At 43.6% G+C, this 12,844-nt stretch overlaps 1 protein-coding gene across 6 annotated transcripts in view; it reads right to left on the reverse strand.

Moving 5' to 3' along the window:
• The window catches only part of ATP6V0A1 (ATPase H+ transporting V0 subunit a1), a 30,442-nt gene that overhangs the window by 6,731 nt on the left and 10,867 nt on the right, over positions 1–12,844 (reverse strand). For 3 of the 6 annotated variants that reach the window (XM_064473369.1, XM_064473368.1, XM_064473365.1), the window contains exons 10-21: positions 12,401–12,613; positions 11,532–11,682; positions 11,168–11,307; positions 10,222–10,379; positions 9,682–9,772; positions 8,738–8,856; positions 8,212–8,428; positions 7,496–7,603; positions 4,165–4,272; positions 3,529–3,546; positions 1,571–1,688; positions 927–1,098 (exon numbers count right to left, since the gene is read on the reverse strand). In XM_064473369.1, coding sequence (XP_064329439.1) covers positions 927–1,098; positions 1,571–1,688; positions 3,529–3,546; positions 4,165–4,272; positions 7,496–7,603; positions 8,212–8,428; positions 8,738–8,856; positions 9,682–9,772; positions 10,222–10,379; positions 11,168–11,307; positions 11,532–11,682; positions 12,401–12,613 — 1,613 coding nt within the window. Of the gene's footprint in view, positions 1–926; positions 1,099–1,570; positions 1,689–3,528; positions 3,547–4,164; positions 4,273–6,715; positions 6,791–7,495; positions 7,604–8,211; positions 8,429–8,737; positions 8,857–9,681; positions 9,773–10,221; positions 10,380–11,167; positions 11,308–11,531; positions 11,683–12,400; positions 12,614–12,844 lie in introns of all 6 variants that reach the window. The other 3 variants (XM_064473370.1, XM_064473367.1, XM_064473371.1) reach the window with 2 other exon arrangements.

The raw sequence follows: 12,844 nt of genomic DNA on the forward strand, positions 1-12,844 counted from the left end.
ACTGTCCAGAGGAGAGGCATAGACACACTCTCCTACGCTTTAGGCTGCAGAGAACCCTAGGCGAGCAAAACCCATTCCCACATTGCTCCTTTGATCCCACCAGTGCACTAACCAGAGAATCTGAAGTGGAACAATGAGCACTCTTAAATACGGATTAGAGAAAGCTCTTGAACACTTTCCATACTTGGGTACAGAGAAAGCGCTGAACACTCTAGTGAGTAATTCCTTCTCGTTTACTGGCTGTCTGCATACACAGGAGCTTAAGAATCACAGGAAAGGGGCTACAAAAGCATCAGCCAATAAGCAGGACCAGCAAGAAATGGCTACTATTCCACAGCACCCCAAAGGGCAGACAGGGAAAGCTGCCCCTGTCCAATGCAAGGTCTCACGAAGACGAGCAAGACCACGTGAAGGGAACTGCAGTCAGTAGCTATTGCACGCTACAGAAAACAAACCTCAGAACCAGGCAATGGACCAAAAGTCCTACTGAAAGCCACAAGCATGCTCATCTATCTAGCACCGCCTTCCCATCCCACTGTTCACAAAGCTTTAGTCTAACTTATTTCTAAGCAGAGATCAGTCACTCTCCACAATTTCTAAGCAACATTCATGCATACAATCAGGAGAGAGTGGTGTATCACTAGAAACAAGACTGAAATCTCTGACCCTTTTAAAGGCTTTCTGCTGTCAGAGCACATCTGCTCTAGGACATTCAGATGTTTAGGTAGATATGTGGTACCCCATCACTTCCGAACATTGCTGACCTTGGCTCAGTATTGTCCACTACCCCAATTTTATAGCCTTAGCTTTTCTGTGTAAGGGTCAATACAATCTTCTAAAACATGGCATTTCTGCATATAGTCCAGGTGACATCAATTTTCTTACTATGAAGAGCTCTGAAGTTTCTGCATGTTACAGTAACTCACCAGTGCAAGCGAAGAGCATGGAGAAAAGCAGACAGCCCCTCCATGACCAGGAGAATTGCTACTGTCAGGGTAGCAAAAGCAGCAAATATGAAGAAGAGGCCAAAGCCTCCACCCAGACTCCTCACGCTGAGGCCAATGTGGATCACCATGGTCCACAGCACCTCCGAGAGCTCTGCCAGGAGAAAGGGGAGAGGAGGGGTCATTTCAGAACATTCAGCAAGAATGGAAGGTTGTTACAATTTACTTGTAAAGCAACAACTAAAGCCAAGCAAAGTCCCACTACAACGAGGTGGGAAGCTTAAGAGGGGCGACAGCTTTTGCAGCCAAGTATGTCAGGACATTGCCTCCAACTGTCGCACAGTGCAGGGCAGAGTCCTTGCTCAGCAGCTCTTTGCTTTACTCAGTGCTTTCGACTCCAGCCCTCCCTTCTAGATCCAGATAGCTTTCAGCAGAGTGCTATGCAAGTCAACACTGGCGTTTAGACTTAACTAGTCCCAGCTAACGCACAACAGCTCTGTCCTTCTCCAGCAGCGCTTGACAGCTGAGCTCTGGGGAGGCTCCTTGCATTCCTGCCTTTCACCTGCTGCCTGCCCGGGGTGATCAAACACACAGACCCAAACCTCCGTCCCATAAGGCATACTCACGTGCATGGGCCAAGCTGAGAGCCCAGAGCCTCAAGTAGGACGCGGTGTTTGAAATGCAGCCCAGGCAATACTCAATGGTGTGGATAGCCTGGTACACCACAGTATCGCCAAAGTCAAACTGCAAAGAGAACACAGAAAATTAGAGCGCTGCGAGCATCGCAAGCAGCAAGGGTTGGCTCATGGGGGAAAACGAGCACGCTACCTGGCGCTATTACCAAGGACATTGTGTTTGAAGTTAGACACTGATACTGTCTTCTCCTGGTTTAGCATGTCAGTTTGATAAAGGAATTCTTTTGTCTTGCTAGGTTTTGCGGAGCGAGAGTTCGTTGCTGCAGCTTGAACATTATTGTTTTCACGTGCTATCGTGTGAAAGTAAGGTATTTCAAATTCAGCCATGGACTTTTCCAGGAAAAGACTGTTCAGCAACAACATGGTTTTCGTATGAATTCACTGGCAAACTGCGTGTACCTCCATGAAACAGGAGACAGCGTTCCAAGCCGATACTGCGTATGTACCTTTGCTACAGGATCAACAAGAACATTTTGCAAGATGCAAAGTTGCCCTTTTTGAAAGCAAAAATAATGCACAGAATCTTGAAAGAGTCACTTCTGTGCACCATTCATTGGCAAAGTCTCTGTGTCTTGGTAATTTTTTGAAAATAAAAGAAGAACTTATAAGGAAGTCTGCCATGTAGGACAGTTCCTTATCTTGCAGCTTGGGAAAGCATTCCCTACATTTTGGACTTAATTCAAGCTTCAGAAACCGCTCGTATGTAAGTTAAGTGAACATGATGTTTTAAAAATATCAAGTGACTAATGCTCTAAGCATGCACAGAAAGCTATTTATATTCTCATTTCTCCCCTAGTATATCCAGGACAATAAATATTTCAAACAATTATGTTAAATTAGCTGTCAAAAGCCTATTTCTTTCTCCACAGAATGCGAACTGCAAAATTCTGTAATAAAGCCTACGCCAGCGAAGAGTACCACCTCCCAGCACACACGGCAAGTCAGCGTGCAGTGAATGGAATAAGATAAATATTTAAACAATGACAATTTACAGCCATGTGCAACTGCTGGAGAGAGTTACCATTACGCTAGGGAGCAGGAGAATCAGCAGGATTGCTCTGGCACACCATGTTACACTTTTTTCACAGGTTTAGTGACACATGGAATCGACGGGTACAGCAGCACACCGTTTCTGCGCCCCCCTCGGTTCTAGATGGACCTGTGCACGATAGGTCACTACGCAAAACCGCTTTCAGCACAATTTACACCAGCATCACTGTTGCAAAGCTACTCTAAGTTCATGGCATTTATGATGAAGGGCGTTTGTAATAAAATTGGTTACCTGATAGCGCTGAAACCTACTATCAATCCTGCATGAGTATTCCTAAAAAACCATTCCTTTAATAATCATACTTGTTACAAGTGTTTATGAATGAGCAGCTTCTCAGAACAGAGCTTCTCTCTTACAGAAATATACTGGTTAGTTAAGTTGTTGAACTGTATGAAAAAAGACTGGTTTTGCTCTGTTTGCTGACTGCCAACAGCCAGTATCATCCTTAAAATGGCAGATAGTTTGGGAAAAAATCTCTTTAAAACAGTTTGTCGCAGTGCAGAATTACCAAAGACACAACGTAAGACAAACGAGACTTCTTCAGAAGCTTAAAAGCAAAAACTTTTCAGTTTCAGACCTCCAGCTTAACAGCCTTCCAGGTAAACTAAGAAAGATTTGCAAACAGGGGATAAGACAAACAAGCTGAATAGATGAAGTAATTAAAGGTCTGTTAATGGACACGTAAGTATGAAGAATTAAAAATGACCTGTAACATGTAAATAGCTAGATCTCTTGGAAAAGAAGATGCTGTGACATAACGTGTTTAATTCAGCATGTGTTTTACACCAATGGGAAATGGTCCAGATACACATGAACGCAAAGCTGGCTTTAGTCTTACCACCTCGTCCTCCGTAGGCTTGAAAACATAAGTTTACATTTAGTGCGGAGTCTCGATCACAACATTAATCACGAACACATTCAGTAATTCCCTCCGAAACGTGACACAGTAAAGCAGTAACACATCACATGCACTACGGAAGCAAGATACCGCCGGAGAACTGTTAAGAGGCACCAGAATACTCCTAAACTATGTGAGATCGACTCCTTTTTCTTCTCTACCAGAGGTAAGGCAAAGCAATTAATATTACCCCCAACAGTCAAAATGAATGTAAAAGCAAGATTTCACTGCTGCAGATGTACAGCCCTTGGATTTTGGCTGATGCTGGACAAGAAGGTACTGCACATCAGCCAGAGTGTAAGCTGCATACTGTGCAGCTCCCACTGCGTAGCCCATAAGATGATGTTTTTTTTTTTAATGGGGACACAGAGCCACACTTCCCTTCACATGCAAATTATACTGCTTTTTCTGGAGTCCTGGGAATGACCAAGAGGTAGTCTGTATGAAAACTGCTATGAAAACACTGAAGATGTTGCTATTTAGTTTTAAAATGCTTAGAAATCAGTAAACACAGTCAAAACGCTAGCACGTTCTGCTACCAAGCACGTTGCCCCGAGAGCGAGGTCAGGTGCTTACCTCCTCCCCCTCCTCGGAATGGGTAGATAGCTGGTCGTGTTGAATGATCTCAGCATCCTCCTCGGTTGGTCCATTGCCCACCCGGATCCCACCAAAGTTGTGCGTTCCCTGACACATGCAGAAAAAGAAAGAGCAAAGTGTTGTTTGTGTTTTGCCGCAAGAGTGCGCGCTTCTTACGACTCCACGTGCAGCAGCGGCTCACAGAAGAGAACAAAATATTAGGTATTAAGGCCCACGTTAAGCCAGCTGTACAATTCTATTTCCCAGCTTGGATGGGAAAGGTGCTGATTCCTGCTAAGGTTGAGGAAAAAAAAAAGTCTGTCTGGATGACTTTGTAGAAATGCATTTATTATTAATTGCAACCCTAAGTAAAATAAAAGGCACATGTCTCGAGGACATTTGCTGGCTCTGACGTGCAACAGACCAACGTTTTGCCCAGCAGCTGTTGGACAAGCACTGAACCACCACTGCTGTTGTAAATGAAACAAATCACATAGTGGCAACTCAAAGCGGAACGGACTGGCACAAATATACATACACGCGCTTGCTCCCCACCAGCCTCACGCAAACTAACACCACGCATGGGGAATCAGACTTTCCCTTACTCGGGAACTCTGCGTTGTGCAAACAGTCCCTTTTATAGACATTTGTTCTGACGTTCGACATCTGACCCTCCACCGTAACTCCACTGCACTCCGAACAGGAAAGAATAATCTACAAACTGATTTGAAACTCTGACGGAGTCAGGAGTTCCCCTCACTTGACAACCCTGATCATTGCACAGGTAACATCTCATTTGCGGCAGGCTTCCTCCTCCATACCATCCTACGGCCAAGAAAGGACGCACAAACCCGGTGATCACCTGACAGTGCCCTCAGGCAGAGCTTTTACCCTTCGTAAGCGCATATTGGACAAGGCAGGCGTAACTTGCACATCACTGACTTCTGTTCAGCCCTGAGCACTGTACAGCAGGATTTCTGACTCCCTCCAGGTGCTCCAAAGACAGAAAATGCTCATGACTGATCTGAGGAACTATAAATTAAGGCCTGTGAGTCTGACCCACCCAGGGCAGCAAACTGAAATGCCACAAGTGGAAAGACAAGCCCTGCATTCAGCTTTAGCACTGCACTGGGGTCACCTGCTGTCGCCATGGAGTGCGAATGGGCTAACTCGACACATTAAGACCCCAGAAGCGTCAGGATGACTGTGCAAACCAAGGAGGCTTAGCGTCCCGCAACCCGCGCTTTCACAGCGCTGCGCTGCCTGCCAGCGGAACGGCTTTTATTTAAGGCTGAACTGTTTTGCCCAAGTTTGCCCAAAATGCCAGACGTGAATTAAAGATTTTGTCAGGTTTCTGAAAACAAATCAGGTAGTCATTTATGCTTTGAACACAGAAATAAAATGGGGAAAAAACCCCATTTGTAAGTAAGACAATGCTTTTAATAGAATTTTCAGCATCTTTGAAACATTACAAGTTACTGGTGACTAGTATCAGTATTCTATTTATATAATTCTAGCCTGTGTGAATTTGCACTTTTGCAGCTTTTTTCCCTCATGCTTGACTTTTATCTGCTCTCTGTAAACTATCCAATCTAAACACAGCTCCAAAAGATCTAATAATTTACTTTATACTTCTAACCACCCCTCATACAAAGACCTTCCCTCACAGCTTCTTGTATCAAGAGGCACTTAATACGCTGGATGGATTATGCACAAAAGATCCATTTTGATTTCTGACATTTCCGTGAGGCTATTTAAAATGTCACGGCAAAAACACCGGCCAACAGCTAAGAAGTGCTTCAAAGTGCCTTTGACATGCGGAAGCGCACAAGGTCCTTCACATAGTTTGTGATTTAAGCTTCCTAGTCAGGCAGCATTCACAACTAAAAACAAGTTGAAATATGCAGTACTGGGGAAGGGACAAAGTTCTGGGAGCTACTGCAATCTTCATTCTGCCAGAAAAGCTTCAGCAGTAAAGGGCTGTCTATAGGTCTAGACACAAATAAGTAGAAAAAAAACACTACTGAGAGGCTTATTTGTGCACAACCATTTTATAATAGTTTAAGTCAAAGTGTCTATAAGGGCACAGGTGTCAAAAATTCAGTAATTACTGGTAGGAAGTTGTTAGGAGGCCATCACATAAACATGATGTTTGGGAACACATAATGCAAACAGAAAGGCTTCACTGAGAAGAATCCTAATCTATCTTAAACAAATATGCAAGAAAAGGAAAAAAGGGGAACTTAACCTGGGGGGATGTGGTAGCAAGGTATTCCTGTGCTGCTCTGCGGGTTTTGATTTCAGCAGCACTCCTGCAAAGAAGTGTCTCTGCATTCTGTGCACACATAACTATTATCCTTCAGCCTGGTAGTTCTTCCAGAATGTATCAATTTTGCTGAACTTTGCTCTCTCCAAGAGAAAGTGTTTTTCACCCTAAAGGTGCAGTTGTCATTCCCTTATGAATTTCAGATACATTCCATGCTCTCTTGGTAATTAGATAGAAAGCCAGCTCCCATCTTTAATCCATCAGGTGATTTTTAAATCCACTCACTGTTGCAGCCGCTGCTGCCTCTAGTGCCTGCTCGTTCGGGACTGTGCTGACTTTGGCCTCCACGGGTTGCCCTTCCTGATAGTGAATGGAAGAAGAGAAAGGGAGGAGGAAGAAAACAAAAAGAGAAAGGGAGACGAATGGAGGGGACATGGGAGGATGAAAGATGGTCAGAGAAGGGAGAGGGAGTGTCTTTAACTGAACTGATCTTTGACTCACTTAACATCCTAAAAGCCGTCTGCCATACATGCAGGGAGAATTTTCAAGTATCCTCAGTGCACGTGTGCCAGGTTCCTGCACTTTATGTAAGGATACTTTACAGTACAGTTGGAAACCTACAGAGTACCCCAGAAGACCACCTCTCACAAAACGACTGCATAAGTCTATGCTCTTTTTCCTTTTAATTGATATTTTTTATCAGCCATCTTTGTTAAAGCAGGATGGTAAGTCTGCCAGCCAATTAAGCTTACATCTCTGCTTCTACATTGCCAGCCTAGCGAAGGCACAGAAGTGCATCCAGCAACTAGCGAGACAGCGTTCCTAAATACATTATTTTTATCATTACCAATATACAGGGTTTTTAAAAGCAGATTTGATGCTGGATCCAGATCTGAGAAGCAGGCAGGCAATACTTTGTCTCCTGCCTTTACGCCTAGGAATATGCACAAACGTTTTACAGGTCACAGTGCAGCGTGAACCTATGTATCCAAGATCAAGACGGAGAACACAGCTTTTCAACCATAATTAGTTTTCATGTTGAAAATATAAGAGGTAGTCACCCACCAAGTGCTTTCTCCTTAAATACTGATGGCGAAGGACCAGGGGTTTAGCTACCAGCATCCACGGCACACACAGTAGCGCCACCACCACAAGGAAACACTGGAGCCCTTGCTGCAAAAGAAACAAATCTTAGATGATTTAGCAGCAGTCCATGCTCAAACACACACACAAAACCATGCAAGAGGTCTCATGCAACACCGAATGACTGAATTCCCAGAGTACGTGGACACTTCACTATCTCTCTTTCTGGAACAGCAAGGCGTGCTGTACTTAGTGCCTGCTGGCAGCTGCTCCACCTGACTGTACACAGCATGCAATGCTGACACTGGTTTGGATGAAGGAAAAAATCCAAAAGATCCTGCAGGGAACGACAGCTTGGCAGATGCCTGACTGCTCCGTGAAACAGTGTTCGTGTCTTAGCTAAGCCTAGGGGCACCACGCTGCAGATGCAGCACAATATTCCTTATTGCTTTCCTCTATTAGTCTGGATCCATATGTTCTGCAGCCACAGCTGACTTAGGTTCAGACTGATATAAATTCCCAGTATAGGGATTATTCCTTCCTTCTTCAATATTACACAGCGTCAGGCTTTGGAAATGATGCCACATTTCCTCTATCACAGAGAAAAACAGTTTCACACTTGATTTCAGTTAGTATAAAGTCAGTGAAAGACTAATATAATGAAGCATCTCTGATCCTATCCTAGCAAGAGCACGTACCTGCCCTTTATAAAGCATCTTATTACTGGTATCACTATAGGAGAACAGAAACATGTTGATAAAGTGTATTAAAAGGCTTGGTGCATCCTTTGACGTGTGAGCATCGTAGGCTGTCCATTTGTAGAAAATGAGAATAACAAGGTATCCAAACAGTGATGACATGAAAATAATTTCTGGTATAAATCCAAGGTATATGTTCAGTGGCTTCTTAAAATAGCTACAGGAAAAAAAGGAGAGTTTAAAATTACAACTGGTCAGCATCAGGCATATGAAGGGCTGAAACTTTTAATGAGAATGTGAAGAGCATCTTTGGAACAAAACTGCAGTGGCTCAACGTTTCAACAATAGCTGGGACTTACAGTAACTACTTGACATGCATAATTCTACATACGCAGACAGAAGCAACTGTATCGCACCCTTCAGCCAGAAGTTAAAGTCTTGATGGGCTCCTGCATCTTAAACTAATACACACATTACACCCAAAGAAGTTCCCCCCACCACGAGAAAAACAGAGCAAAGCGCTTACATATGGTTGAGAAGACTCAATGTGACACCAAAGAGCATGTGGATAATGCCAAGAATCACAGACATTTTCATCTTAAACGAATTGAGGAAGGCCAGCTTATTGCTGGCAATATTCCAAATCTGTGAGAAACAACACTGAGTCAGCCAAACACTGGGGAGAAGAAAACAGAGGAGAATGAAAGTGTTCACTTTAAGCTAAACAATATTAACCATCCAGGAAGTATCAGGCTGTAAGAGCAGTTTTTTTCAAAGATGTGTTTATCACACGGATATCTTTTGGGGAAATGAGCAGACAAGCTCTTCTACTAGGAGCACTGTCTTACAGCAGCTGATCCCACCAGCAGAGCAGGAATCAAGCCTTGCTTGTTTTTGTGGTCGCCAAAGGTTGCAGGAAAGAGGGGGCTGTATCCTTGACGGAAAATAAAAATATTATCCATTAAATGAACTATTACACATAGTTCTGATTTTCTGCGCTTCCTTGTTAACATGGAACACGCGCAAGTTCTGTATGAAATGTACTAAGCCGCGTTAGGAGCAGCGTTACTGATGTGGGCAGATACAAAATGACAGGATTACTTGGAAACTTACCTTTCCAAGACTGACTGAAAAAAGAAAAAAGAGACGAATAACTTTCCCCAAGGTAAAAAAGTAACTTCATAAAGTGATTTGCAAGTCTAACCAGATTCGATTAAAGCACCGCAGGTTAGAAAGGGAGAGAAAGAGCCTTTAATGAACCTCACAGCAAGTCTCTCTATCCTGAATCTAGCGTTTCAATAGGAACTGAACTAGTTTTATCATTCGGGAGTATTTCTAACATTGATCAAGAGTTTGCCTCAGGAACAGCTGCGGTGTGGAAATCTTTCCCAGTGAACTGGACAGTCACTTTTCTTTCTGTTGACACAGAGGGTGTTCTTAAAGGACAGCGAAAGAAGGAAAAGCTCTTACCGGGTCAATGCCAAAGGGGTAGGGTCCACCAAACACCCCTGGAATAGCAGGGTTCAGCTGAAGCAGAGGAGTAGTCTCAAGCAAGGCATCTCTGTTTGGGTGTAAGTAGATTATACAAACATTAACACAAGCAACACTGTCCTCTTTCTGTAAAAACTAATAATTTTCTTCCCTTGTGAGCACAAGGAATAAAGTTCTCTCAATTACAGATAAGGTGCCCGCGTGGTCCTAGAGATTTTCCAAATGAATAATGAACCTGCCTCTTGACCTCTTACTCAGCATCACAATGAAGAAAGAGGCAGGGGACAAGAATCTCACTGAGTCTATGAGGAGAAAGCTGCTAAACTGCATCTTTACAGGTTTTCTGGGGAAAAATAAAAGCTGGCTTGAAACTTGATAGATATCACATTTATACCCCTCTTCCCGTTCTACCTGAGTCTGAGTTCAGAAGTTTTTGTTTTCCTGAGCTGGGAGGACAATAGGGAAAGACAAGTGACCTGCTTATGACTGTTGCTCTTTATCTAGTTACTATTTACTCACGACCAATTGCCTTTTGAGAACATCGGCCTGACACTCCATGATGAACCGAACATGTTAAGGGACTTGGAGAAGCAGTCGTTGTAGATGAGGCCGGTGTAAGTGGAGAACAGTCCCATCAGCAGAATGATGTATCGACCACTAAAAACCATGTTGAACATCTAGTACAAAAAAAACAAAGCCAGAAGGAACGAATGAAGTCCATGAGAACAAGGAACGCCTCTCAAAAAGACGAAACAGTAAGTTTGTTGCAGAACAAACAATATTGGCCATGTGGACTAAGAGCCCAAAGTCTCTGTTTCCCCGTGGCAGGGATTAAGGGTGCAAGAGGTAGCGCTGCAGAACAGAATCTGAATACAGAGGATAAACAGGCAGCACAACTGTCCACGGAGAATCTGGGATTAGCTGAAGAGGATAAATTGCACTCCATGCACTGATGCAAGCCCCAGCTGGCAGCATTAGTTTGGAACCAGGCAGCGCAGACCCTGCTCAGCTTTCTCCACGCTCTGTCAACGTGTCTTAACTCTGATTCACCTCCTGTCACCCTGAGCAAGCAAAACCCACCCAGACCAGCAAACAGGAAGAATCTTGGAGATCTGACACGTACGGAAATTAGGAGTTTTGTAGTGACTGAACCCCTTTACGGTCCAACCAAGTTTTGGGTGATTTGTTTACAACAGCTTATCTGCTACACTTGATAAACATTTTCCTTCAAACTGAGAAGAATAATTTCTTAAAAGTATCTGAAAGGAAAGCCAGAGGAACTCAACTACTATTACAAAATGATGCTATTCAGTCTGTGGTCTACAAGCTTCTCACTCTGTCTGCATGCTTCACAAATTTCAAATGTAAGGAGAAATGGGCTTTCTCAACTCAAGGGGAGGAGGACTGAGTACAAACTGCAACTCTTTGTTCTGAATGCAAAGCTCAGCATGGCCTGCCACCTCACCTCATTGTCACTCTTCTGTGACAGAATACGGCTTTCCCGAAGCACCATCCAGACAGCAATCAGAGTCATCAGGATTCCATGGCCAAAATCTCCAAACATCACAGCAAACAGAAACGGGAAGGTAATGATCGTATACGGTGCTGTAAGAGAAAAGACAACACTCCTAGTGCACTGTACTTGCATAAGCCCGATTCACCACGGTACAGTTTATGCAATTTAGCAAGATAACTCCCAACTCCTCCTTTGCTTCTGGAAGGCGTTAAGTACTCTACTAGAAATATTCACCCAGGACAGACAATCCAGAGAAACACCATGACTCAAAAATTGAGATAGATGTCTCGGACTTTTATAGGTCTGAATTTACCTGGATTTATTTCACGATATGTTCCAATGCCATAAGCATCAACAATGTTTTGGAAGCCACAAGTAAACTTGTTAGTTTTGTTGTATGTTGGTGGGGTCTGATTGGTTTGCATCCTGTTTAAAATAGACGGGACAGTGGATCCGCTGTGCTCCTGTTTAAAAAAAAAAACAAAACCCAAAACAAACAAACAATCAAAAGAAGAGGAATATTAGAACCCCCCCTCTGAGCACTGGAGGACAGAGTGCAACACTACTTTCTTGTTAGCATTTGGAAAACCACAAGCCTGTATTTCTGTAGTGTGCCTGCATGATGAAAAATATACTAGAGCAGCTGAGGAAGGTTGCCAAGTTTCCACTGCTCTCCACTTTGTATTGCAGGACGAGAAGCACTTGTAGTAAGAATGAACATTGTCTGATTAGGACAGAGATGAAAACTCATGCAAGAGTTTGTTTTTTTAATATAGCAAGTGAAAGGGCTTCCAGAAACCCAAATCTATTATCTGTCTGTCTGAGAAGGGTGTGAGCTTGCTAATGTCCTGGATTGCTCCTTTCAATAAGTTCCACTATATATCCAAACAGCAGGACTACAAAGCACAGCCAGGTTAACTAAACATACTGAAGGACTCAAACACAGGAAAACGCCTTACCACTATGGCATTTTCCTGAACGTAAAGCTTTACACAACGTATTTGTTACAAAGTACATCCATAAGCCACGATTCCTGCATGTTAAATAAACTGTCCTCTGTGAGGACTCATTCAAACAGCCCAAAGGGATGGCTTTCAGAGACTCACAGTTCAGAAAAATCAATTAATCCACGCTGTGTTTGCTGACAGTTGCTGGTGCAGGGGCAGCATAGCAGTTACTCACAGTGCCTCTCCTGAGAGCAAACTGGATAGAATCGAGGTCAGCAACAGGACACCAGACTTCAGCAATCAAGCACTTCTGTGTCACATCGATATTGCACAGATTCAGGGTATGGTAGATGGCCTTCATCTTGCGTACTTTGATGAACCAGACGCGGATATTTTTAGCGGCTGCCTGCAAAACCCTTTGGCGATGATCCTCTGTTTGGTTCAGCACCTTTCACAGAGAAGTAGGATAAAGATGAGGCAAAATCATTGACCAAAATGCAAAGCACACAGGAGTGCACAGTGAAATCAGGCTGACCAAGACAACAAGCCTTACCCACCAGAGGATGGATGGATGGATGGATGGATGGATGAGCCCTCTCCCCCATCCCATGCACAAGACTGCCACATGCCTGCAATGTATGCTTTAGTCTCCATCTTAATTAGCTCTGCTAAAAGGTTT

Source organism: Phalacrocorax carbo, chromosome 25 (assembly GCF_963921805.1).
Source record: "Phalacrocorax carbo chromosome 25, bPhaCar2.1, whole genome shotgun sequence".
Classification (NCBI taxonomy): Eukaryota; Metazoa; Chordata; class Aves; order Suliformes; family Phalacrocoracidae; genus Phalacrocorax; species Phalacrocorax carbo.